Raw genomic sequence first — 26,323 nt, 5'->3', positions numbered from 1 at the left:
TTCCATTTCGTCATTATTATGAGAATCAAGCGTTTTTGGTTAAAATTTTATTACGTATTCTTTTATGCCACCGGTATATTTCGTTTACTCTGGTTTACTCGAAGAGATCCGAACATTCTCGTCGAAATGTTTGCACCATAATAAATGTTCTTCGTCAGATTTGTTTCTGTACGCCCCGGTAGACGGAAATGCGATCTATAAATTGGTGGTACAAGCGAAGTGTTGATTCCTCCCGTAAACATCCGATCGTATAAATATTATGGGAAGCGAACGCGCGGTAATGGGCTCGAATGCACTAACGTCGTCTCCCCGACGCGTTTTTCCCCCTTGCCGTAAGAACCGGAAAAGCGCCGAAAGTATAAAGAAGAAACATCGATTCCTTTCTTTATTTATTTGCCACTGAGGCCGCTCTTCGCCACGATTTACGCTTTCTGTAGGTCTTGGCGTGATCGCTTCATCATGTTCCTTAGCTCGTCTCTTTTTAACCCGATTAAACGCGACATTCGGTTTTAATATATTAGAAGAGTTCACTAGATCTCACTGTAGCATTCGCTGCGACGTGATTAAACTGCTCCTGGTTAAGTGTCTATTTATATAGTGAAAAAAAGCGTCTTTGTTTTACGCGGAGCACGACTCCTTTGTCCCACCCGAATTTCTTCCACGTCGCTTTATCCGGACGCGCGAGATGAGTGCGACGCTACACCCCGATTGTCCCGGTTTTTTAATTTTTGCCCCCAAAATTCATTCCATCGGTAGGGCTTGTCCGTCCAAAATGTGGCCGATACAAACTGGAAATGTATTACTTTTCACCAACCACGTACACCAACGTTACCGTAGTATTGAACTCTCTTGACGGAGCGTCTCGATTAATCGGCCGCGATTACGTCCACGCGGGAGAGCCGACGTCTTCTCTCCTTTCTATTTTCGCGCATCCGACCCGGAGCCGATTGAAATCGCAGATTCGCGTTCCCGTCGCACTCGCGCCTCGCCCTCGCGACGTCCTCCGAAGCGACGGGAATCCGCTCGCGCGACCTCGCGAGGTCGCCTCCTCGGCTGCGAGAGCGAGAAGCCGCTCGTCGGACGCCGCGCGTCTCGAGACTCGGGCGATAGCGCGCCGAATTATTTTCGGTGACGAGCACATTCGCCGCGCGTATTTACGGCGGATGCGCGCGTGTGTGTATCGGGTACACGCACGCGAGTCGCAGAGGCGTCGCGACGCCGAGACGGGCGTCTCTCTCGCGTCGGGAGGCGGGCATGCGCGACCGCTCGCGTGCGCGAGCGTTCTTCCTGTTCCCGTCGAAAATAGACGGGAAGGCGGCGGGAAGACGCGACCGTACGGTCCTTATTTATAAGCGCCGCGCGCGGAATGACGCTACCGATCATAAAGCCACGCCGTGCTACTTTCGCCCCGTCGCGCGATAAAGAACCCCGCGGAGAGTCTCGCGATCGCTAAGAATTCCGGCTCCATTAGGGAAATGTAGAATAAGATCTCGTACGAAGGCCTCCCCTGGCGGGATATTAAATTGATGCTCTAAGCTCCGACTTAAAGACACCCGCGATTTAACAAATTCCTCAACGCTGATGGATCTTGGAAGGTGAAGGGGGATACGCTTAAAGTAAAATTGAATCGCTTAGAACGGAAAGGGTACACGGGACGAAACAATATGTTTCGAGAAACACAAGAAAAGTGCTTTATAAGCAGAATACGAAGTTTTCAGTAGGTTCTCTACTACTTCGCCCTGAAGAGGGAGAAGCATTTTTTAAACGTTTCGCTTGAGAGCAAGAACTGGAGCTTCTCTGGAGTGAGGATTCGTTGTCAATTGCGCGCAAAATGTTCCCTTTCTGTTCCGTGGTCCAATTTTATTCGAGGAAAACGCAGTCGCGGCGCCAGAGAGAGTACATCTTCCGCTACGTAGATCTGGAGGTATCGTCTATTCCTTCATCGGTAATCTGGTTAAATCGGGCACAAGTAGCATCACGATCGCCGCACCTGCGAGATATATTCGATATTCAGCACATGAAATCGCAAATGTAACGATCGACTTCTACGTACCCATCAAGCTGGTCGACGCGATGATTATACTTAGCAGGCAGGTCGTTCTGAGGAAGAGCTGCAGCGCGAAAATCGTCAAGTGGGGAAGTATCCTCGTCAGACCCATCGCCGTGCCTCTGGAATCGATACCAGAAAGTACGAGTTTTATACTAGCGCGCGTCTGCAAACATTTGATTCCCGAAAACGCGTCTGATGGTCTAAGATTAGCCGGACGTGCCCGCGGCCGTTCCGTTTTGCGCGACCTACCTCAGAGCGGTGGGATAATTTTCCAGCAGCAAAACGCACGTCGTCGTGCGCCCGATAGCGTAAGCGGCCAGGAAAATCGACGACAGAGTTACACGGATTGCGTGGTGCAACCGAAAAATAAGCGCGAGCGAGGCCACGCCACCCGCCAGTCCCGAGAATACTGAGGGCAATCAGAGAAGAGATCCTTTTATACTCAATATATTAGCGTACTGGATCGTCTCACAAGGTCTTTCGGATATACTTTTGAAATGAAACGAAAAGTTTCCATTTTAATCTTCATCCAAAATACACTCTCCCTTAATATTTACAATTGCCTCCCGTTTTAATCTTAAATTTTCAATTTTCCGCCGATAAAAGTCTTTCGAGTTTGAGCTAAGGAATAAGTCGAGTTCTCTTCGATACCGCATTATTTATGGGAGATGACTCGATATCTTCGTGATTACATAAAAAGGATTTTAAGTAAGCTGTACAATTTTAGAAAACGTTGCGAAAAATGAACACAGAGCTTTAGTATTCCATCAAATGAACAAGTGATCATAATTGCATTTAGATGCTTACTTAAGTACGGCCTTCTGCCAACGACATCGATTCCAACGATGAGCAACGTCTCTCCCAGCACGTAGCCCAACGATACCAGCGACAGCAGCCCGAAACGAGCCTCGTTCACCTCGTCGCAGCTTCGTACAAAATCCAATGCCATGTTCTGGACGCTGATGTTGCAAGTGCCGTTCCCGCTTACGACGTGGTCGCTTCCAATTTCCTGGAGAACGTGCGTGTTCCACAGAGCGAGCCAAGTGAATCTTAAACATCGTTCTCGTGATTCTCCTTGCAATCGGAGACAAATAGCTTACGAAGGAACCTTCTTTATTACCCGGGAAAATGCAGAAGACACGCTAACATTCCACACAGTGTTATACGCTTGTACGGAGGCTTGTACACTCTGTGGACCCGTTTCCAGGTTTTCGTGAAGTACCTTCGAATGCTACCATGTTCATCTTCGTCATCTGGACGCACGCAGTCGCTCAAGTCCCTGATCTGGATCGTGAAGAACAATTCCGAAGAGATAAAAGAGTCATCGACAAACGCGAAGTATATAAAAAACACATCAGAAGATACCGGTTATTCCAGATGTGATCAACTATTGTGATATTCATTCCTTATCTAGTTATAAATGATCTTTCTATAAATGACTGTAATTATTAATTTCCCATCTCTATATTGTCCTACATTTGCTATACGTTCTTGTTTTACCTCTTCCTGCAAACCAAACTCATAGGAATCGTTTATCCAAGATTTGATAGCAAATAAAGACTGGAAATTGACTTGGAAATATAATGAGATCTTCGAGGGAGGATTGGACTGCCGTACCGGGTAGGTGTTGGCGTGTGTCGAGGTGTTGATGGCGTACATCTGTTGGAGCACCTTGAGCGCTTGTCTCGTCCGTCGACGGTGCAACGAGTACCGAGGACTCGGCGGTAGGAGACCCGAGATGCAGGCGATCACCAGGCTCGGCATGCCGCAGACGATGACGAGTACTCGCCAGGAACTCGGCCGGAATTGCTGGCGCAGAATGCGTATAACGGACGGCATCATGGACCAGGAAACACCTTTCCGAACAAAGGAATCTCTATGTAATTTTTCGAATAACGTTTCTCTCGAGGGAACAGCTGAGCATTTCAGTCGAGTACTTTAAGACAAGATGTTTAAATCTTTCTGCAAACATTAAACATCAGCCTTTGAACTCAGCTGTTAGTTCGATAAGATTGAATATAGATTGACCGCTTTTCTTTTTAACTTTGTCTCCAACTGAATCTTCCAGTTTCTTTATCTTGTTAATGTTGAATTGTAAAAATGCATAAATGAAATTATCTATAAAAGTCGTTGTAGTTTTTAAAATAAACAAAAATGCCAAGTAAAGTAAAAGTGATTTACACAAACGTTCAGTCAGAGCTGGTCTTTTACATTCATTGAGATGAAATAAAATGTTTAATAAAAAGGATAAATTATGGAGTGAATTGAAATTATGATCAATAATCAAAGGGAATTTAATAAATTTAAATCATGAAGTATTAATTTTCGAAATTGTTTGGTTACCCAAGGCTGATAAATAGCCGACCATCCAGAACATGTCGATTACAGCTAAACAAGTTCCTCTCTTTCTCATCGGTAGGCACTCGATAAGATAAACTCTCAAGACGATATTATTTCCGGCCACTCTATGAATAACAACCTTACGTCAATGACCCAATTATCACGTGTGAATTACCGCGTGTGAATTAAATTCATGATGCAATTACGAATGCATGTATTTTGATGTAAATTGTTTTCACAATATTTTTCGCTCTTCTACATATCAAAAATGCAAGCAGAAATATTGCTTTTTGATAAGAAATCATAAATAAACAATTGCAAATACGAAATATACACGCGGCAATGTAATAAAAAAGTAAAGGAAGGACATTTGAAAAATGTTTTTTTAATCGCCTTATCGGATACACATTTTTAGTCATTCTGTCATAAGATCGTATCGTTTTCGTTATGGAAGGATGACAACTTACCCCAACCCTAACATGAACACCGACAGGTTTATTAAAAAATGAGCTTGGGCGAAGGAAAGAGTAGCCGAAGCACAAAACACGATGCCCGTAGTAATCGGGATTGACTTTCTACGGCCTGCAACGTCTGATATAGTTCCAAACAGAAAAGCACCTACTGCCATTCCTATGCGATTAACAATAAGAAGCATGACAAACCAATGCAGTATAAACATATGTATACTCAAACGCTAACTAAATAATACATATTTTAACGCACAACTAAAAATACTATAATTTTTGCTTCAATTTTTTGTATATATATGAAATGTAATAAGAGATAAAGAGATATAAATGATTTTTTAAAAGCATGTCCTGTTTTACATTGAATAATTAATTCAACGAAATAATTTAAATTTAACACAATTGTTAATTTAACATTTCAGTACGAGATTCATTAAGATAGCGCTTTGTAATATCGTATACCGAAACTGGAAGTAGCGATGGGCATCGTGGCTTGATCTCTATTGAGCTTTAAATCGCACGCTATCAGCGGTGCTACAGTGGGGACGGTCAGAGAAGTGCTTGCTTCCGCAAGCGACAGTAAGCCGCACAAAGCGACGACGAAGTAATGCCAGATACCCCATCCTGCATTAAATTTGCAAATTTCAAGTGTATATTTTTCCAACTTAAGAAAACTCATTTCTCAAATGCAGATTTACCACAATTATTGTGTAACGTCAAATTTAGATAATGCGTCCCATTAAGTTGCTTTTTTTTCTATACGGAAATGTAATTGATATAACAATAAACATTTTTCTAGAAGAAATAACTTCGTCACATTTTTCGTCCTTACCTGTTTCAGTTAGTGCAGTTTCGCAATCGTCACTCATGCCACGTAAGGTGATAATGTTATCGTAACAGCGTATGATATTCGCCAAATAGGTTATTAAATAAAATATCGAATGTTCGTAAAATGAAGTTCTCCGCAATTTGCCAGCTCGGAATTCTCGCAAATATTTTTATGTTAAATCACCACTCTGACACGAAGATTAAGGAAGAAGGAAGGAAGGTTAAGAAAATAACAGGGAAAAATATTGACAATTAGAGCTGTTGTAACGTGTTTGTAACGTGTGAAGACAAGGCGGCATTGTCGACGACTTGAACTTGAACCTCGCACGGATTTCGATAGTGATATTTCAATCATTTGAGCTTTCTATCGAGATTTTCGTGCAGCTAAGCTCACTCAGCATTTCTTAATCGCATCGATACTCGTTATCACGATTGATCTCTATCATCAATTACTTTTAGCATATTGATATCAAATGATTCATATTTCCATGTGAAGGCGATAAAATATTTCTTAGATATATATAGAAAATAAATTTTTATTTTCCATTTATTAAACTAAAGACGGGTGTCTTCTATGTGAAAATACGTATATCCAGCTATGCTAAGTAGAAACAGAAATGAATGTGTCAAACTCGAAGAGTACGCAGCGAAAGAGTATAAAACACACATACACACACGAGTTAACAGTAAGTATGAAGAGGCATTAGTATGAGTTTATTGTCTATTGATCCTTGAAGTACTCCAGTGAGCCAACGACGTCGGCCTTCATGGCCTTCGCGCCAGGTTTCCAGCCGGCTGGACAAACCTCACCGTGCTTGTCGGTGTACTGGAATGCCTGAACCAGACGGAGAGTTTCGTCCACGGATCTGCAATTCATATGCAAAATCAGATCATTGAGAATAATAAAATCACATTAAGCTCCGACCAACGCTTATATTTTGAATGCTTATACCGCAATGGACGAAATAATTTCTTATAAATTCACTACGATCTTATTAATGAAACAAATGTCCCACCTTCCCACGGGTAGGTCGTTGATGGTGATCTGGCGCAAGGTCTGCTTGTCATCGATGATGAAAAGACCGCGGAAGGGAATTCCCGACTCCTCGTCGAGGACGCCGTAATCGCGGGCGATCTTGCAGCTCTTGTCCGCCAACAGGGGAATGTTCATCTCACCGAGACCGCCCTGCTTGCGCGGCGTATTTATCCACGCGAGATGGCTAAAGTGGGAGTCGGTGGACGCGGCAATCACTTGGCAGCCGATGTTGGTGAACTCCTTCACTCGGTCGGAGAAAGCGATGATTTCCGTCGGGCACACGAAAGTGCTGCGGTGAAATAATTATGTAATCGTAGCCCACAGCCCATCTAAATTGCCTATTTCTTATTCCGAAATCTTTAAGGCGTGCGATGCAATTTTCAACATTTTATCTTTTCCACAGATGCAAATCCCTCGTTTCAAGTATTTCTTCGTTAAATCTGTTCATTGAGATAAATACGCAATACAAATTGCTTTAGCCTCGATGTGAATTAGCAGCAGTGATTTTAAAACACAGACCCGTTGTCGACCTTTGAAATGTAGAACACGCGTCTCTTTGTTGCCCGTTTCAAGCGTATCGACTGACAATAAGAGTCAAGAGCGTACTTGATGCAAATGCCGAGCAACTACACAACGACACTTCTTGCGTAGCGGCAATTTGAGAATTGCGTAACGTCGTTATATCCCGCCTACGAAGGTACGACAGTAAATGTTACTTACAAGTCCAACGGGTAGAAGAAGAGCACGACATATTTGCCCTTGTAGTCGCTGAGTTTAATATCCTTGAATTGTCCCTTCACAACGGCTGTGCCGCAGAAAGCTGGTGCCTGTTGCTGAATCTGAGGCATGGTCACTGCTGTTTTGTCGCTACAATCAGAAAGCAGAGAGCAACTGTGCAATTCCAGATCTTGTACAATCGACCCTCCTACATTAGTTAACATCGCGACTTCTAATCTTTGTCTAGTTATCTAATAACTACGCCGTTAAATTTAACTTAATGAGTAGTCGCCATCGCTCCTATTCAATGTGTCGGAAACCATAAAATGGATCGAACAAAAGATGTGTTTCAACTGCAATTTATGTTAAAATAATAAATATTGTCATAATTTATACCATAATGAAATATTATCCAATATTTTCTAATACACTTCTATTACATTATTAAGTCGCCACGCGAAATAATCTCTACTCTCGGAAGTTTTGTTACGAATCCGCGGGTGTCCGCGCGACAAACGTAAATTCGATGGTGCGTTAAGGCCGAATCGGACTAGCAATTGCCGACTCGAATTGGACTGGGATTGACGATTGTCCTCTAGCCAATGAGAGCAAAGCAGCCAGCGATTTAATCGGCTCTCATTGGCTAGAGGACAATCGCCAATCGCCAATTTCAATTCACTCCGAGTTAACAATTGCTAGTCCGATTTGGTCTTTAAGGCCGAATCAGACTAGCGATTGCCGACTCGGATTGGTGATTGTTCTCTAGCTAATAAGAGCCGATTAAATCGCTGGCTGCTTTGCTCTCATTGGCTAGAGGGCAATCGTCAATCGCCAATTCCAACTCACTTCGAGTCAACTATTGCCAGTCTGATTCGGCCTTTACGGAGTTTTTCTTCTCTATTGCCGCGCATACAGAATTCGACCGGCGATCTGTCTCCGCGAGGAGGCAACCTTGAACATGACGCTCGTTTCCGCGAACCGTGCGATAAGACTCTCGTGGAAATATCGTTCCGGAAATGTCGCGTCTCGCATTCAAGATTAAATAATTCGTAAATGTAATCAGCAGCGTCGAGCCGGCACTCGGCACGAGTGGATTTGCGCGCGATAAACTCTCCAGAACCGCCACCAGCTAAACGTTTGTTCAACGATTACTTGTGCAAAGATCCTCGCGTGTTTTGTGTATCGACCTCGCCGCGGCATTACCGAGTCCATGCCGGCGCACGCATACCGTTTTGTTATCTCCGCTGATGACCGGCCGAATAAATGCCAGGCGTCAACTGTGAGAACCGGGACAAGTGAAAGACCAATGAGGAATACCACGGCCGAGGGGATTCGATGACGCAGGGACTAATATCCAAAGTCGATGAGACATACCGAATTTATCTCGTCGGAAACCGCGAGCGGATGAATATTTAAATAAACCGTCGATCCGAGAAAGTCATCCGCAAATTTCATAAATCAGTCAGCTTGTTTATCGGAACGCCTCGTGCGTCAGTGTATTATAAATCGGTAATATATATCTTTGGCACGCATACCAGGCGCCGAATTAAAATTTGCATCGGGCTTTTCGTATTCTACATAAATTAACACTGAAGGTTCATTCGATCACTCTTGAATGATCATTGAATTACGCAAGAGCGAAGCTGGATTCGGCCTTTCCCAGAAGGGAACCAGCGGGAATGAATATCGGAAGGATCAATGGAATTGAGTCACCAGGTGGGACCTCGGCTTGTGCAACGGTCGAGAGACCCCAGGTATACACCGGGGAAAAGTCTCGCTTGTAAAGTCTAATCTACAATGTGCTCTTTATATCTAGAAACATTCTTAACGACAATGTACGACTGTACAATGTACAATATGCAATTTATCCACTTGCGCAAATTTTTTAAACGTATTTATCGACCACAATATAGAATGTTTCTAGACGCAAAGAGCACATTGTAGATTAGACTTAAAGGGAAATGAGAGCCAAGAGAGTAAGCAGTCATTTTGTAACTTAGGCAAAGCTGTGAATTCCGATTGGTGGAAATTTTCGTACGTTTTCAGCACGAAAGCGACTTCGCGTCGAAAGGGACGCCTCTCGTCCAATCGCGCGGACGACCTTACGTTGTGGCAAAACTCTTTGTTACACGGCTCCATTCCGAGCTCGCTAATTACAGTAATAACGGACGCTCGGCGATAACCGCAACCTTGCATTCTATTTTAAAGAAAAATAAAAGCCGCCGGGATCTAGTCCCTACGGGGAGTCTTCGAACGTTCTGTATCCGCGGTAACGTTAAATCGAATCTAAACAGCGTTGAACAACGCGGACCTGAATTCACATGAAAAATTGTAAAGAAATTTTTCTCCATGCTCCGTCGAGTTGTCGAACATTGTGAAATATTATATAGAAAATATACGCAGAGCGTTTAATTGTATATGTAAAATCTATTGTGCGTTACAAACACGTGATTGGTATAATAAATTGATACGTGACATAACGTGATTAATCATATTTGGTATCCAATTTGTTGTCCCTCACGTTCAGTGTATTCGCGTTTCCGTTTGGATCTCGATCGTTCCTGACGACGCGTTCGCGAAGAAATCCCGGCGACAAACAATACGGATAATCCGCTCGGCGATTGTTCGATAATTAGCTGACGGAGATAAGCGGCGCGTAAATCCACGCGCGATTGCAATCGCCGTTGCCGAATTGCGTTGATTCGCGCAACGACGGGCGCGGAATTCGCGGATATCCGTCTAAAGAAAAAGAGAAGATCCGTCGTGAATCTCGAATATCGATGTAGTTCCTTTATTCTCGCTGCCACGTAAACGTTTTCCGGGAAGGCGACAACGCGTCGCAGCAAAATTCTCCCGAAGGAATAGGAAAGGAAGGAATTAAGAGGATCCTTCAGCCGTCTGTATTACCGACCGATTTGAAGTCGTATTAAATTCATGAAATCAACAATGCTTGCGTACAATTACAGTATATGCATTAATGATCCAAGGAATCTCCGATTTTATACAAAAAAATGAGTAAAAATTTCAAAATTCATATACTGATTAGTTATATCCTTGTAGACGAAATGTCACTTCGTCTTAATTTACGCTTCGTATAAAAGTTTTACAACTTGTACTCACATGAAAGTGAGTTTCCTGGGATTGGATTACACGTAAAATTACTGTAAAACTCTCCAAATTGGGATTACAGGTTTTAAATAAGAATATAGTTTGTATTAAACTTTCGCGTTTATGTATGGGTGTATTGTAGATGTGTGTCCGTGTGGTTACAAGGATAAACGGGACGAGGAGAGGACAGACACGTCGAGCGAAATCAAACATTTCAGGTGTTAAACGAAAACACGCGAGATTGTACTCTCGGGCTTTCAATTTCGAAATTAAGGGCCGTACAACAAACGTCAACGATATCATCGCGTGTTCTGCGCAGCTCTTCTCCGGCACGTTACATCTACGCAAAGCACATAATGATGTCGTTAACGTTTACGGAATTAGGCCCCTTAAACCTTGTGTCCACGATTCAAAAACTGTGTCCAAGTTCTAGTTCCAAGAAATGCGTAGCCAATCAATCTGCAGCTATTCCATAAAAGCCGCAAGGTGATTGGCTACGCATTTCTTGGAACTAGAACTTGGACACAGTTCTTGGATCGTGGACATTTTGAAGCCGAGTTTCATTCGTCCGTCTCTTTCCAACTGGTGCTTTAGGGCCAGTTTCACAAACATCGGTTAACTGCTAACCGAAGGCTAATTGATTCTCGGTCTCTTTTGAAATAACAACACGGAACAAGATAGCGAGTCGACTGGAACCGCAGTTAACCGATGTTTGCGAAACTGGCCCTTAGAAAGAGACGAACATGAATTAAAATAGGATCGAAGTTACGCGACGTTCGGCGAAACCGAGCCTCAGAGCGAGTGACGAAATTAGCACCGTAACACCGACGCACGCACAAAAACTGACGCATTTTGTCCCCCGACATCCGATTCTCGACGTGGGTCACTGCGAGAGAGGATCCTCTCGCTCGGGGATCGCATAATCGTTTCCTCCGAGTTACTCGCCATTTCCTATGGGGAATCGTAGGTCTCGGCAAACTCGATTCGTTCCGTGGCGATACGCGACTCGCCGAATACTTGTGGCGAATTTTCCCCGTCCTCGTCTCTCCTCCCTCTTCCTCGGTCGAACTCTGGCTTGCGAAACAGAGCGCAATTCACGGATATTACGCACCGGTGGGCGGAACCAGCGAATTGCGTGACTTTTCGCGGCCCGCCCGGTCGCGGTAACACGCGACGGCCTCGCCGGGGTGTCGTCCGACGAATTTCGACTGTTGGCACCGGAAAGAGAGAAGGCCGCCACAATTGTGGCGAGCGACCGGCGTCGTCGTCATTCGGCGTCGTTCGTTCGGCACTTCGCCCGCTCGCGAATTGTCGATTTCACCGTGAATATCGCGAATTACGTGACGACCGGACGAACGATTGTGGAGAAATTCGGTTACCTTGAGTGTAGCTTCCTCGTAGAAGACCGCGATCCGCAGGTGACGTGAGAACAATGAGAAGCGGGAACTCGCCGGCGATCCGTCTCTGAGAACCTTTTGGTATCGACCGCCGCATATATACACACATAAAGACGAAGAGCGGGAATCGCCCCGACACCTAGCGGCCGGCTGTTTCACCACGTGAGGTTAAGGCGCTTGCACAATCATCGACATGAAGAGTACCGGGGCTTGATTCTTGAATTCACTCGAAAGAGAAACGTATGCGAAAAGTATTAACACGCACGGAGCGACTGTCGCCACTGCTTGCCGGCTCGACGTTCGGCGAGCGAGTGTACCTTCGGGGTACACGATGGCACGCAAAAACGTCGTACGTCACCGCGCCGAGAGAAAAACAACTACGAACGTTGAGAATTCGTTCTTTTTTTGGTTCCGTGACTGTTACTACGTTTATGTATCTTTGTTTTTATGTATTTCTGCGGACTTATCGGCATGATATTTACATCAACTGTTCTCATGTAGACAATGTAAATTTTATATATTAGATGTCCGAATGCGTAGCACAGACATGCACCAAGTGGAAATTTTATCGGCAGCGTCAGGGGCCCGATTCTCGAAATCATTCGAAGAAGAAACGTATACGAATATTCTGCTCTGACAGAAAAGTTGAAAGTCGATTGGTTAAAGCCATGCGAATAGCCAATCAACTTGCAACTTTTCTGTAAAGCCTCCGCTACAATGATTCTCGGTTCTGTCTACAATGGTCGTAGTCGTAGTCGCTCGATAAGGCTGGGTCTACATTGGATGTCGTAAGTCGTGTCGGAAGAAATTGACCAATCACAGTTCATTATTCTTCAACCGTAAGGAGAATAATGAACTGTGATTGGTCAATTTCTTCCGACATCCAATGTAGACCCAGCCTAAGAATTGACCAATCGCAGTCGATTATTCTTACGACTACGACCATTGTAGACAGAACCGAGAATCATTGTAGCGGAGGCTTAAAACTGGGCATAAGGGCGCGCAAAACAGTCTCCCGAAACCGGTATCAAGTAAAGCCTCGTCTACATAGAAGTCGTAGAGTCGTAGTCGTAAGAATAGTCGACTATTCTTACGACTACGACTCTACGACTTCTATGTAGACGAGGCTTAACGAATGGGGAACGAATTTTCTGACAGTTGGCCGCACTGATATTTACCTACCGGGCACGCGTAGCGGTGCATGTGCTGGCGGACGCGTTTCGAGCGGTTTCTAACGTTTGCTCCGAATTTACGTCGCGGCCGGAACCCATCGGACTCGATTGCATTTCGATTCGCGCGCTCCGACGTCTCTGCGTTTTGCATCGTTCGAAGAAAAACTGCGTTCGTCCAACAGTTAACGGCACCTAACCTCTCGACGGAGTCTCACGGTCGTAGAGAAGTTATCGTTTAAAGGTAAGTTCTCCTGTCGCTATTCTTCCATTTAACTTGCCTCGAGAAGCCGAGCGAGAATTCCTCGAGAAAAATATGAAAGCGTTCCCTTCCCTCCCTCACTCTCGCCCCGTACAAATTAATGCGCCCCGCCGTTTCTGCGCAAGAAAACAACAGCGAGGAGAAACGTGAACGCTAATTAAGCAACGGGGAGCGAAGATGGTAAATAGCGAGGCGGGAAGAAAAGCATCGGGTGTGAATAAACCGCCGTGTCGTAAACCGTGATGTGTCGCACGTACTAATTATTTCTGCATTATTTGTCTTTAATAACAACAATCTGTATAAATAATACATCTTTTGCGTAACGCCGCGACATCGAGGGGACCGATGCTGTTAGCGAGCGTGTTTCTCTCTACGCGCGATCACCGCGGCGTCGCGTCGCCGCCGCCGCGGATCCCGCGGGCGGGATACACGATTTTCCGATATATATATAAATAACACGCGAGTTATATCTGCGTGCGCGTTATGCCTCTTATCTGTAAGGATAATATACTTTTTGGCACTTACTAATAATTAATCGATACCTCGGGAGGGGCGAAAGGAAGGGGGATTTATTTATTAAACATTAGATGGGTGCGTTAGGCTCGATTTCGCGCGAAAGAGAGAGAGAGAGAGAGATCCCTCGCACGATCCCTTCCCTCATCTCGCGCCTCCTCGCCTCCGTCTTTCCCCGAACTCCGCCTTCAGGTCGTTTCCCAGTGAATTTTATACAGGAGAGTCGAATATCTCTTTCACCGCTAGAGAATGCCCGGGCTAGTTCAGTACGTGGTGGTGCGGGGAGATCTTGCGAGGACGATGGGGTGGCCGTTGGGCGCCGTGGTCGCCCAAGCGTGTCACGCGTGCACCGCCGTTATCCATCTCTTTTACAACGACGCCCACACGCGGGCCTACCTCGCCGATTTGGACAACATGCACAAGGTGGTCCTCGAGGTGAGTGTCGACTTCGCCCGCAGGGGAAAAGCATTGCCGTCGCGAGTTGCTGCTCGTCCGACGCGGATGCACGGGAGAATTAATTTTAAATCGTTCTCGGTAAGCGCCAACTAATCGTCTCGCGTAACGTCAGTATTACAGCTTCTTTGCTCGACAATACGAATGCGACGTAGTACACGTTGCGCGTAACAGTTGTACTGTTAAGTGGAAAATTATCAGGGTTGGGAAAGTTACTTTGTAGAAGTATCTAGTTACAGTTACAGTTTTTTCGCTAAAAATGCAACTAGTTACAGTTACAAGCTACCAATTCTGAAAAGTAACGCGTTACAGTTGCAGTTACTCCAAAAGCGACGAGTCGTTACTTTGCAGCTACTTTCTTGCAATGAAAGTAAAAATGTCAAATTTGCATTCGAATTGTAAAGCGTCGATAAAGGCGTCTATGCGCAAATGCAAGGCCTGATGCGATCTGTGGAGGTTTAAAAAATATATAAAGCAACTATTAATGTAACTATTAAATTAGTTACTAGTTATCGAAAAAATGTAACCGAGTTAAGTTACAGTTACAGATGGAGAGAAAGTAACGAAGTTAAGTTAGAGTTACCAAAAAAAAAAAGTAGCTCTTAGGGCGAGTTCCACAAACGTCGGTTAACTGCTAACCGAAGGTAAATTGATTACCGTCTGTCTCTTCTTAGATAATAAGATAGAAAAAGATAGGGAGTTGACTGAACTCTGGTTAGCAGTTAACCGACGTTTGTGAAACTGGCCCTAACTGTAACTTCGTTACACGTAACGAGTTACTTCTCAACCCTGAAAATTATAATATTGATGTTACCTAAATGACCGTTAGTTGGCGTCCGTTATCTCTGTCGTCGCGTGTATACAATATTTCGGTCTCCCAGTAAGAAGCGAGCCGTTCACGAGGCGGCGTGTGAAACGGCGAGGAGTCAGTACGAGTATATGAATAATAATAGGCCGCCGACGAAGCCGATCTGCAGACGCTGTGCGCGAAACTGATGGAGGACGACGTTCAGCACAAACTGTGGGTAGAACAGCCCGAGAACGTCGCCACGTGCCTGGTGACGAAGCCCTACCCCAAGGACAAGGTGCAGTCGTACTTCAGGAAGTACAAGTTACTCAAAATGTGACGGAAATGTAAATGGCAATAAATGCGGCGACAAATCGCGATACCTCGACGGAATGTCTCGAGTTACTTTCTCCACGTTACACCGAATCCAAATTAATCCTCCCGGTGCCGTTTCCGAGAGAGAGAGAGAGAGAGAGAGAGGGGGGGGGGTCTGGAAAGAGGTCTCCGAGGATCTTCAATTCGAGCGAAACGCGCGAGATCGCACGGCTGCGATCGAACGCGATAACCGAAAGATCCGACAGCCCCGAGAGGCTCCGCGGACGAGACGCGACTCTCCGGCGCTCGCGCGAGATAAATACCGGCTCTTCGCAGGGGAATGCCATTTATATTTCACTCCATTCGAGCGTCGGGAAGATCAATGCTCCGGAGATAAGCCGCGCTCCACGCGCGCGGCTCGAACGTGGCGTCTGCACGTCGATATCGCAAACGGGCGGCACCTCGGCGCTATTTTTTTTCCTTATCCTCTTCGTTTTTCCCTTCCTTTTTTCCGCGCGAGCGACGATCGCCTCGACGTATGGAAAATATTTGCGCGCGCGGAGAAACGGGCTGCGAACGTCCGGGAGAGACCGAGAGAGAGGAAACTGCGAGACGGCGCCGCTGCGTTCCGATATTTCTGACACGCTGGCAAGATGTGCGCTCACTGATTCATTCCACGATACCTCTCGCAACTATAGACAATGCGCGTGCACAGTCGTGCAACCCTTTCTCTGCGTTTACGCATACAGCACTAGCGTTTAGAGTACGATACTAATCTAGACGGGAGTAAGGCTGACGGCAGAGAACGATGCGTAAACGCTTGAGACTGTCTTATGCCCGTTTCTACCGCTGCAGATTATTAACTTTAATCTCGGCTTAAATTACTTCTCGTTTTCGAATTTTTAAAATTAGAAAAGGATACAAAGCGAGTTAAACCGGGATTAAGGTTACTCCGCGTCGGTAGAAACGGGCGTTAGTCGTAGACGTAAGGTAAAGGTGAGAAAAACGTAAGTCGTGTATACAATAGTTCACCTTTCTCTCTGCCATTTCTACCAATGTAGATTAATTTTAATCTCTGTTTGACTTACTTTCCGCCTGTTTATAGTTCTAAGAATCGGACAAGTGTAAAAAGTAAGTTAAGCAGTCGGGGTTAAAGTTAATCTGCATCGATAGACGTGGACATAAGACGGTCTTGAGCGTCTACGGATCGTTCCCTGTTACCAGCCTAACGCGGGACAGCGCGCCATTCATCAACTATTAATATATCAAAAAAAATTCTCTCCCGTCGCGCGAGTCTACGGTTGCTCTTCGGTGAAGGTACGGCGAAGCTCGGCTTTTCACAGGTATGAATCGGTGTCCTCCGCCGCGGGATTAGTCGAAGGGCGGCCTGATTCGCGCGCCTTTCCCAGGAATCTCCCGGGACGTCTGACGTGGCACGGTCCCGCATCTCTCAGTGCCGGTGTTCGGCAATTTCGCGGAAAGTATTCGCATAAACGAGAAAAAGAGAAGAGAACGAAAAGGTGAGCCTTTTCTTAGGCGCGCCTCAGGCCGCGGCTGGGAGCTAATCCCATCGGCGGTGCGTCGCGATTTTTCCTCGTGTCTCGCTTCAAACCGCGGGGAGTGTGTCCTTCCGCTCGTCGCAGTGAGATTCGCAGGCGTTCGAGTTCGCTCGACGTGCGCGACCTCCGTCCCCCATTTCCTTTCGGGATTATCTCCTTGTCCTTGTTCAACTCCAGAGTGTCTCTCCGCAGTCCTGACGAGGATCGCGAGTTCACCCCGGAAGACTCCTCTTCGTCCTCCCCCGCGCGCACGGGACCGAAAGCATCGATCGCGGATCCATCACCGTATACTTTTGTATGTATGCATGTAGTGTGTGTATGTGTGTGTGTGTGTGATACTTTACGGGCGAACCGTATTTTAGCCGACGACACGACCGCGACGGTACGGGACCGTCGTCGTCGCGATGCGATCGTAGATTCGCAGTAAGCTCTAATTATTTATGTACACGCACTGCGGACGCTAGACACTGTAAGTACACATATTTACAACACTCTCGATGGCAAGATGATTATTTTGGCGTATATATAATATGTATATATATATATTTTTTTTTCCTTTCTCGTAACGCGGTCGTAACGAGACGGAGGCGGAAACGGGAGAATATACAGAAGTCCTTATGACAAAAATGCACTATTGTCCTTGCAACATCACTGCCGCTCGTTCACCTCCTTCCCGTCCTCCTCTTCCTCCTCCTCCTCCTCCTCCAGCCATTGGCGCAGGATGTTGTTCCTCGGCTGCAAAGTAAAACGGAAGGTCGTCAGTCCACCTTTTGAAAACGGGATTTGTTCTTCGCGCAAGCAAGCTCGAGGTTTATTTCCGATAGAATCGTCTCGGACGCGTCCAACGGGCGCGTGATAGAAGCTGCACTAGAAATCTTTTCGAGAGTTTGCTAGCTTCATTTCGAAACGCACATCGACAAGTGGAGGAGAGAAACGAGCAGACACAAGCGATCGATACTACGTGCAGATAAGCTGTAGATAAACAATGCGTATTTTGGACATTGAATGCGTGAGATGTTCTCATTTAATTCTCTTTCGTTTTTTACGAAGTCTAGTATCGTTAGATAGTTTTCAACGAGGGGTAAACCGCTGTGGGCATTGTGGTGTACACTATAAAAAAATATGTAAAATTACATACATAATAAGTGTAGCGATTACACTTTAATAACGGAAATATATAAATGTATGTACTTTTACAAAAAAATTGTTTACTCTTTGTTGTGTAAATGCTTGTTTATACGTGATGAACAATTACAAAAAATTGTAAAATTTACACAATTAAAAGCAAGCAGTTTACTTATTATATAAGGTAATAATTTTACTTACAAGGAGTAAATTCACTGACTTATGTAAATATACACCTTTAATAGATAATCGATCCCAATATTACCCACTATAATAATTGTAATTTTACATGTAATTTTTTTACAGTGTACAGGTTTGCGGCATTACTAGGCATTTTTGGGCGTTAAGCTTTGCTGGGACACAATAAAAATAAACTGAGCTACAACAAGGTAAATAAGACAAAATAAGACAAATCCATTGGACTTTAGTACACAGTTGGAAAATTTGTGTTTTCTTGTTAAAGAAAATGCCGGTTAAAATTTTTGTGTTAAATGTTTAACGCATTCATATGTTAATTTAACATATTGCTCTTGTGTTAATTGACCTAAAATGTAAAATGATTAAAATACTCGAAAAGAAATGTTAAAACAACACAATGTGTACTTATTTCTTAATCTTACACAATACATATGTTATATATATTTATAGTAACAAGATTTACCTGTTAAAATTTACAGAATAAAATGTTGATTTAATTCTATATAACATAAGTGAGAGTGATTTCGAACCGTTTGACTTATTACATCTGTAAAATCTAAAAATTACATTTAAAAATTCATTTTATCATTAAAATATGTTAATTTTACACAAAATTTATTTCAAACTATTTTGAGATTTGCATTTATTTTGTGTTAAAATATTAACAGAGTATTAGTGTGATCATTTAACGTATCCATATTATGTTAAATTAACACAAAAATTTGTGTGGCCGTTTGGGACATGTGATATCTGTTAAATTTAACACAAATTTTTCAACTGCGCATGCAATGGTGTACATGATTTTGGTCAGCGGTTTATCCCTCGGTTTCCAATTTTTTATCGCATTTCAATAATAAGTAACAAAAGAATGGGAAAGAATTTGCGCGCCGCATATAATTATACATGCATCTCTCTAATAATTACTGAAATTTAAGAATGTCGTTAACTCTGGATACATGCAACGCAGGAGTTCGCGAATACGTTAATCCGGCAAACAAAGAAACACGCGGGCGATTTGCGTCCGAAGGTAATAGGCCTGGAGTGTCCGGCGATTCTAGACACGGCAAATTCCGCCAGGCTTCAAACGCCCATCAGCGTTTTGTCCTCGGTATCGCAACCGGTAGATATCGCATTAGGAAGCAGCGAGCACAAATAGGATCTCGATGCGAGACCAAGCTGTCGGCTAACATCGCATTGCGTTAGTATTATCACGGGACTCGCAATTACCGGGACCACGTTAGTTTGGGAGAACGGGGTGAGACGAGTGATGAGGGTGGCGGTGGTGGTGATGGTGGTGGTGGTGGTGGTGGTGGTGGTGGTGATGATGATGGTGTTGGTATTGGTGGTAGTTGTCGGTAGTTATTAGGGCAGCGCACAAAAACGAGCATTATTGCTCGGCTAGGTTCCCGTTCGGATCCGTATAGTCCTCGTACTCGTCCTCCGGCTCCTCGTAATCCGTCTCCGCGGGCTCGGGACCCTCGATCGCCGGCACGGACGTGCTCGTGATGTCCTGCTAAGCACACACCAGAATCCAAGCATACTACCCCACTATTCCCTCTATCCCGCGTTCGGTGTTAGTAGACTATTAGTGTCCGCGCGCTGTGTTGTTACAACATCCCCCGCGATAACTTGCAAAGAGCACGGGCAATCCGAAACTGCCCAACAATATCACACAGAAGCTCTATTGTTGGTCAACCGATCAATTCGAAATCCGCACAAGACTCGTGCAGCAGCCCTTCGATCTATCTCTCTATCGCACTGCGAAATAACTGACGTTCAACGGAACAGCAATCGTGAAATCGGTTCTTTCGTCTCGCGAAAGTGACTGTTAATTTACAGGTGCCGTTGGTAAATTATCGTCACGAGTCGCGAAACGTACGCTCGCGAGAATCTCGTAATATCTGGTATATTTTTGTCTCAATTACTTTTCGTCAATTTACTGCGAGTGGCTACGAGTCGAGATTATGTACGGCGTAACTTTTATTCCCACAATCCCTCCTGCCCACAAACTCCAAAGCAAAATAAAGCTATCGATTACCTGCGGTGGTCTCCAGCCGCAGCCCGGTAAGGGGAGTCCATCCGGTCCCAGCGGACACGGGGCATCCAATCCTGGAACACCTTGGTCTCCCTTGTTGCCCTTGTCGCCTTTTCTGCCGCGTTTACCAGGCGGCCCCTGCGCGCACACGCGAAATGCATCATCTCTCTGACAGACGCGAAACAGCCCGATGCAAGTACGCGACGTGCAAATAAGGCCAGGCATAATATTGTTGGATTATGCATTATAGTACTTGATCGATCCGGTGCACAATACCCCGACGAGTACAAAGAGCGAAGGTGAGCCTGTCGCGGGTCGCAGTTTAATTATAACGGATTTTAATTGATAATTACTACGAAGGTCTTTTTTATTCCTCGTGCCCTTTTGACTTAATTCACTGCAATTACCGGATCGCTGAGGCACGATCTCTTCTGTCATCAAAGCTGAGATGATTTCCTAGAGAGAGAGAGAGAGAGAGAAAGAGACACAAGAGAAAGAGAGAGAGAGAGAGAGAAAAAAAGAGAAAGAGAGGAAAGACGACAGCGCTCCCGTTGGCGCTTCCTCGAGCGTCTAATGTTAGCGTCTCTAACATTATTCGCGCCTCGTCACTACACGGAACGGTGGTGGCAGCATATATTTACAAATGTCTCAAATGTACGCGCAAAGTGTGTTAGTTTCCTGTGGAACTTGGCAGGAATGGCGGGCACGTGTGCGTGAGGATATTCTCCTCGTGTTTCTACAACTAGAGCTCCCTCCGCTGGCTATCTTTTCGTGACCTTGCGGAGATCCCGCGGCCTCCTCGTCCCACCGACGTGCTTGCGCAGCAATAGTCGTGAATAAAAGATAAGACACGGGGATGCGAAAGGACGAATCGCGCGCGCGGCCCGCTCGCTCTCGACTCGTCCGGTCGAAACTCGATACGTGCGAGATGCGCGCGATCGATCCCTCTCGTTCCAATTCAAAACGTCGCGCGGCATTGAGCTAATAAGCCGAGTCTCGACGTTGCGGAGCCAACGGAGGTAATTAATTTCGCCTCCGACGTCTCGAGCTCGATGACTTTGGCGGCAAGGTAAACTAATCGACTAATGCAAGGGTCCTCCGTATATGTACGAGAGTATATTCGCTAACTCGCCAGGACACGTGCATATGTCCGCTAGACGAGCCGCACTTCTCGGTCCATCAGTTATCGCTCGGCAAATAATTTCCAGTCGAGCACACGAGCGATCTAATCACGCTTTCGCATCCTCGCGAGAGAAGGAGAGAGTGAGCGAGAGAGAGTGAGAGAGAGAAAGAAAGAGAAAGAAAGAGAGAGAGGAGAGAGAGAGAGAGAGAGAGAAAGTGACGATATAACTCCGCGTGGATCGCGCTCAATCGGCGTCGCGCTGCGGAGCACGCGCGTCGAAAAGGTGAATTACTCGAATTAAGTCAATACTCACAGATTCGCCTTTGGCACCTTTCTCTCCCTTCGGTCCCTGGAATTGGTGAACACGGTCAAAAGGAATTTATTCGATAAACGCTGGCCGTCGTTTTGCGCGCGCGAGACGCACGGTCGTCCCAGAAAAAGCGTTTCCAAGCTCGAAAGGGGGCTCGAGGAAGGGTGCCGCGTGTGACCGCGATGTCGTATATATACGTATATATATATATATATATATATATATCGATCAGCGCCAGCTTTTCCGTTACCGTCAACCGTCACCTATCGAGCAGTGCTCCGTAAGGGGTGGCGAGGGGTGGCATATCGATTCGCGGCCGGAACCACGGGCACGGCATTTCGAGTGGATCACTTGGTTATTGCTCTTCCCTCCGACGAGAGACGTCAATAAACCGAGAATATCCGATGTCAATAAACGGCACCGATACGAGAGAAAGAGAGAGGGAGAGAGAGGGGGGGAGAGAGAAACACAGAGTTCTCCGTTTTAGATTCAGTTTAACTTTCCAGGCAATTAGAATTTTGTTAGCTGCAGCCTCCGCGTGCAGTTATTTGCGTAAATATCACGACTGAGTTTCTGGAGCTGCAACTCGAAAGAAAAATCAAGGTTTCGGCGAGCTACGCCAATAATTTTCCCATTTTTTTTTCTCTCGCCGATGTGTCGTACGCTTGATAAAGTTACACGAGCCGCGACATTTGTCGCGAGAGAACGAGTTACGCGGGTTGTCTTTGATTCAACTGCATCATCCCTCTCTCAAACACTGAGAGAAAAAGAATGGTTAGAATAACTATAATCTCACTATATTTTATAGTGAATTTTGGCCTCAAACATCTTTTTATAGTTTTATTAAACATGCAGAATATAGCAGAGCGAACGTAAATTTGTAGCCATTATCACTATGACATAAATTAGCACAACCATATGAAATAGTTATTGTGAACTAAAAATATATTTTTGTGTAGTTAACCGTACTACAAAATAAAGTTACCTGAAACACAGTGAAAAGTACGATGAAACATACGAAATAGTAACAAACTGTACAACTATATGCAATAGTAATAAATCGTATTTATATACAGGGTGTTACGGATAAGGTGTCCATCCGCTCGGATACAGGTAGAGCGGGTTAAACTGAACAAAAAAGTTATGTACCATTTTGCAAAATTCACAATAGTTTTCGAGCGATAAATAAAAACGTCTGGGCGAATGAACGCACGAGAAGCAGTGGGCCGCCCACCGTTAAGCAACGGCCTACCGCTTTCCTCGCGCTTATTCGCTCAGACGTTTCAATGGATTACTCGATAACTATTGGGAATTTTACAAAATGGTACATGACTTTTCTCTTCAGTTTAATCCCCTCTACCTGTATACGAGCGGATGTACGCCTTATCCGTAACACCTTGTATACATTGCGTTTACCACGTTCATTGGTTACATCACTTTGTACTCGTAAAGAATAGTACAAGAAAGCCTCTTTCAAAGAAAAGATAAGTAATCTTATACGAATGCATAAACTTTCTCGTATTTATAATATCTTATGCGGTTTTCTTCTCACGAAAAAGCCTTATACCGCGCGTCCCTCTAGTGAGGACATTCCGAACCACGTTTGTTTAACACGTGATTAGTAAGGTGGATGATATAAATGTAGTTAAACTTACTATTATTATGATTGTACCTACTATATAAAAAGGAATTAATTTACTATTCATTACCTAGATATTTCAACAGAATAATAGTTAAAAGCTTCTATTTTATAGTAAGTCTTTCTAATAATTGGCATCACTGTGTCTATATGGTTGCTATTACTAATGTTATAGTAATAATTACTATAAAAATGATATCCCCGGCAATAATTAGTTTGCTATGCAATTGCAGTTTCAAATACTAGATATTTTTCTCTCAGTGAAGGATAGCTACTCCCTTAGATAAATAAAAAGGAAATATCGCGCGCTGTGGTCCGAGATATAGCTGTCGTACGTCGCGGAGGTGAAGGAGATTATACCTCCCTGTGCATTCGAGAGAGAGTCGTTACGTTTATACGCTCCCGCATTAATGCGCATCGAGCGGTCACACGAGCACTGGCTCGAGCATCCTTCCGGACACTCCAGAGAGAAGCACGAAGGAGTTGCGCGTTTCCCCCTCCGTTATAATTCGGCCGTAAATTTTGATCGGGCGCGCGACCCTCTCCAACTTGATCGCGCCCGTGCCGAAGAGGTGGCACACGGGAGTCTTGCCTAGTTCTTAAATCGGCTCAACAGCTACTTGGCCCGGCTTATGTGCGCGCGCAAATAATATCGGGCGTGGAATGACCCCGGTTCTTCCTTTCGCAAACGCCAGATATTATGCGTGAAAATATGAGAAAGCGGAATTGCTCGCGTCGGGCTCCAATTGTGTCAAGTGATCGGCTCCGGGAAAGTCCACGCAGCTGAGCGTTAATCGAGGGTTTAAAGCGTTGAAAAATCATTTGCGCGGATCGACGAAGGGCTCTTTCACGGGTGCGATCGAATGTCGAAAGGAAAAAAAAAAACTTGCGAGAATAGATTCCGAACGAAAGAGGGAGAAAGGCGCAAGACGCTGCCTCCGTTCTCTTCGAATTCGGACGGAGGAGGCAAAAAGAGAGGGCTCTTTTCGATATTTCTATTTTCTCTGTTCTTTTTTTTTCCTCGAGAGACAGTCCCCGGGGTAGATCAGGCGGAATGTGTCGTCGTTACCCCGGGCTGGTCAGACCGTGTCAGACTGTGTCGCAGTCGCGCCGGAGGACGAGCGATAATCGAAAGCCAACTGTACCTCCGCGCCGGGAATCCCATCGGTACCCTGGGGACAAACACAGATCGACTCGTTAGCGCGTCTCTCCGTGACGACGGGCGAGATCTAATCGAGTCAGCGCGCGGGTTTGACTTGACGCCGTTCCTCGGACATGACTCGATCTCGGTACGTGCCCGCGCGACGATCCCGGCGGATCGTAAACCGGGGGAGGCGAGATTGCGAGGAATCGATGGATCGCGATTGACGCTCGATCGAATTCGCGAGTGCCGGTCGCGCGCCGCGGTCGGGGTTTTACTCGAGGCTTATTTGTCAGGGAACCCGATTGCCGTCGGAGATCAACTTAAAATGTATGAAGAGAGAAAATCTATCTGTAAAATATCTCTCGAGAGCGCCCCGAAGTGATCCGAAACCGCGAAACCGGAAAATTATTGTTTGACGAGGGGGGGAGGTGCGGCAAGAATTGCCGCGGGATAATACTCGGTAAACCTCGAGGCATATATATCCGAGAGTTCTCTCGATAAACACGAACGCGGCACCAGGCGCGGCCGGGTGATACCGCGCGTTAGACGGATCAGACTCGACGGCGGGATAAATACTTGATGAGGCGTAGGACTTACAGGCAATCCCGGATCTCCCCTTTCTCCCTTTGTTCCTGGCTCGCCCTGCGCGCCCTGAAAGCACGAAGAAACATGACGGGCCGATTTTGGCGTAGCCTCGGCTCGCTCTCGTCGTCGGGGAAAAAGCCAATGAAGGACCGGTTCCCGCGGCTCGGTCTAATTTCGCCCGATCGATCGTTACATTTCGGACCGCGGTGACGAGACGAGACGAGACGAGACACACACCGTGAGCGGAAATAGAGCGAGAAAGGTAATTTTATAAGTGAAAACGGGGTCATCCCGTGGATCGCTCACCTTCATGCCGTCTAATCCTGGTGATCCCTGAAAGGTAGAGGAAACCTCGTCAGATACACGGCGTAGCCCATCGATAATATCGAGCATGATAATATTGTCGACAGCGACTTAAAACTATGTCGCGCAGGGGGTAGGGGGGGGGGGAGAACTTTTATCATCAGAGATCGTTCTTTCGACACCGTTGCTGCGCCCTCGAGTGTTTCAGGATCGGTCCTCGGATTTAATTCCCCCGGTCGCGTCGATCGATTCGCGCGAAAAATTTCGCCGGCGCGCGGCGCGAAAGAATATATTTGCACAGCACCGCCGTTTTCGCTATATAAATATAATATGTAGTAACTCTCGATCGTGTTACGCCCCCCGCGGCTTCCCTTGCGCGGGCACGCGATGAAGTTTCGAAACTCTCGTTCGGATTTTCAAATTAAGTTATAGTTGCGCTATATTGCGCTTGATGTGTCGGTACAGATATTGGCCGGGGATATTCGATCGGTTTTCGCCGTAACGAAATTGCGTTTCTATTGAATTCTGCACCGGCGCTCTTGTTACAACGAATATCCCCGTCCTCGGTAAATATTTGAGGTGTAACTGCGGAATTATTTTATACATGTGTGTACATAATTTCGAGCTGAAGAGCGCGTTTCGGGTTATTTCCTCAGAAAGAAGGAGCGATGTGCAAACATTTCTTCCGCGGTTTAAACTCACACTCGGCGTGTAATGAATTAGGTCCGTTCGGCCGCCGTTCTTCGGGCGTTTCAACCGCGAGACTCATCTTCGACCCCACCCATCGTCGGAAGATAATCTTCACCCCCGCTTTCATATTATCAAAATTAATACCGACACCGAGAGAGAGTGAGAGAGAG

At 45.5% G+C, this 26,323-nt stretch overlaps 4 protein-coding genes across 7 annotated transcripts in view; 1 reads left to right on the top strand and 3 right to left on the bottom strand.

The window, feature by feature from the left end:
- Positions 1-6: 6 nt before the first annotated feature.
- LOC105565296 (synaptic vesicle 2-related protein-like) lies at positions 7-6,107 on the bottom strand. 3 transcript variants are annotated; one of them, XM_012018379.1, is made up of 10 exons: positions 5,690-6,107; positions 5,320-5,481; positions 4,858-5,020; positions 4,394-4,515; positions 3,668-3,906; positions 3,171-3,334; positions 2,858-3,099; positions 2,300-2,459; positions 2,054-2,169; positions 7-1,990 (listed from the first exon to the last, which is right to left on the bottom strand). In XM_012018379.1, exons 1-10 carry the CDS (start codon positions 5,724-5,726, stop codon positions 1,932-1,934), a joined length of 1,464 nt encoding a protein of 487 aa, XP_011873769.1. In that variant the 5' UTR covers positions 5,727-6,107; the 3' UTR covers positions 7-1,931. The 3 variants fall into 3 exon arrangements, with proteins under 3 accessions (XP_011873769.1, XP_011873768.1, XP_011873767.1); XM_012018378.1 differs by having other exon boundaries at positions 5,320-5,613; positions 5,690-5,745; XM_012018377.1 differs by having other exon boundaries at positions 5,320-6,107.
- A 97-nt stretch (positions 6,108-6,204) lies between these two features.
- LOC105565298 (peroxiredoxin 1) lies at positions 6,205-12,072 on the bottom strand. The gene is made up of 4 exons (XM_012018380.1): positions 11,926-12,072; positions 7,442-7,588; positions 6,702-7,010; positions 6,205-6,551 (listed from the first exon to the last, which is right to left on the bottom strand). The coding sequence occupies exons 2-4, from the start codon at positions 7,567-7,569 to the stop codon at positions 6,407-6,409; spliced, it is 582 nt and encodes a 193-aa protein (XP_011873770.1). The 5' UTR covers positions 7,570-7,588; positions 11,926-12,072; the 3' UTR covers positions 6,205-6,406.
- A 1,053-nt stretch (positions 12,073-13,125) lies between these two features.
- LOC105565294 (putative peptidyl-tRNA hydrolase PTRHD1) lies at positions 13,126-17,583 on the top strand. 2 transcript variants are annotated; one of them, XM_012018374.1, is made up of 3 exons: positions 13,126-13,356; positions 14,134-14,322; positions 15,294-17,583. In XM_012018374.1, exons 2-3 carry the CDS (start codon positions 14,137-14,139, stop codon positions 15,465-15,467), a joined length of 360 nt encoding a protein of 119 aa, XP_011873764.1. In that variant the 5' UTR covers positions 13,126-13,356; positions 14,134-14,136; the 3' UTR covers positions 15,468-17,583. The 2 variants fall into 2 exon arrangements, with proteins under 2 accessions (XP_011873764.1, XP_011873765.1); XM_012018375.1 differs by lacking the exon at positions 13,126-13,356 and having other exon boundaries at positions 13,381-14,322.
- A 77-nt stretch (positions 17,584-17,660) lies between these two features.
- The window catches only part of LOC105565295 (collagen alpha chain CG42342-like), a 48,322-nt gene continuing 39,659 nt past the window's right edge, over positions 17,661-26,323 (bottom strand). Inside the window, exons 13-19 of the mRNA XM_012018376.1 lie at positions 25,467-25,493; positions 25,173-25,226; positions 24,577-24,603; positions 21,796-21,831; positions 20,363-20,497; positions 19,552-19,837; positions 17,661-17,736 (exon numbers count right to left, since the gene is read on the bottom strand). Coding sequence (XP_011873766.1) covers positions 19,712-19,837; positions 20,363-20,497; positions 21,796-21,831; positions 24,577-24,603; positions 25,173-25,226; positions 25,467-25,493 — 405 coding nt within the window. The 3' untranslated portion in view covers positions 17,661-17,736; positions 19,552-19,711. The remainder of the gene's footprint in view (positions 17,737-19,551; positions 19,838-20,362; positions 20,498-21,795; positions 21,832-24,576; positions 24,604-25,172; positions 25,227-25,466; positions 25,494-26,323) is intronic.

Source organism: Vollenhovia emeryi, unplaced genomic scaffold (genome assembly GCF_000949405.1).
Source record: "Vollenhovia emeryi isolate VEMERY1.0 unplaced genomic scaffold, V.emery_V1.0 DF939154.1, whole genome shotgun sequence".
Lineage (NCBI taxonomy): Eukaryota > Metazoa > Arthropoda > Insecta > Hymenoptera > Formicidae > Vollenhovia > Vollenhovia emeryi.
This window is presented reverse-complemented; position numbering and strand designations above follow the sequence as displayed.

Excerpts from the sequence above, each read along its gene's own strand:
- LOC105565296 (XM_012018377.1), bottom strand. The coding sequence starts at position 5,536 with ATGAGTTTTCTTAAGTTGGAAAAATATACACTTGAAATTTGCAAATTT. Across the intron at positions 3,907-4,393 it reads CGGCTATTTATCAGCCTTGG|GTGTTTCCTGGTCCATGATG; the intron begins GTAACCAAACAA and ends TTGTTCGGAAAG. Across the intron at positions 2,460-2,857 it reads TGGCAGAAGGCCGTACTTAA|TATTCTCGGGACTGGCGGGT; the intron begins GTAAGCATCTAA and ends GATTGCCCTCAG.
- LOC105565298 (XM_012018380.1), bottom strand. The coding sequence starts at position 7,569 with ATGCCTCAGATTCAGCAACAGGCACCAGCTTTCTGCGGCACAGCCGTT. Across the intron at positions 7,011-7,441 it reads TTCTTCTACCCGTTGGACTT|CACTTTCGTGTGCCCGACGG; the intron begins GTAAGTAACATT and ends ATTTCACCGCAG. Across the intron at positions 6,552-6,701 it reads AACGACCTACCCGTGGGAAG|ATCCGTGGACGAAACTCTCC; the intron begins GTGGGACATTTG and ends TATGAATTGCAG.
- LOC105565294 (XM_012018374.1), top strand. The coding sequence starts at position 14,137 with ATGCCCGGGCTAGTTCAGTACGTGGTGGTGCGGGGAGATCTTGCGAGG. Across the intron at positions 14,323-15,293 it reads TGCACAAGGTGGTCCTCGAG|GCCGCCGACGAAGCCGATCT; the intron begins GTGAGTGTCGAC and ends GAATAATAATAG.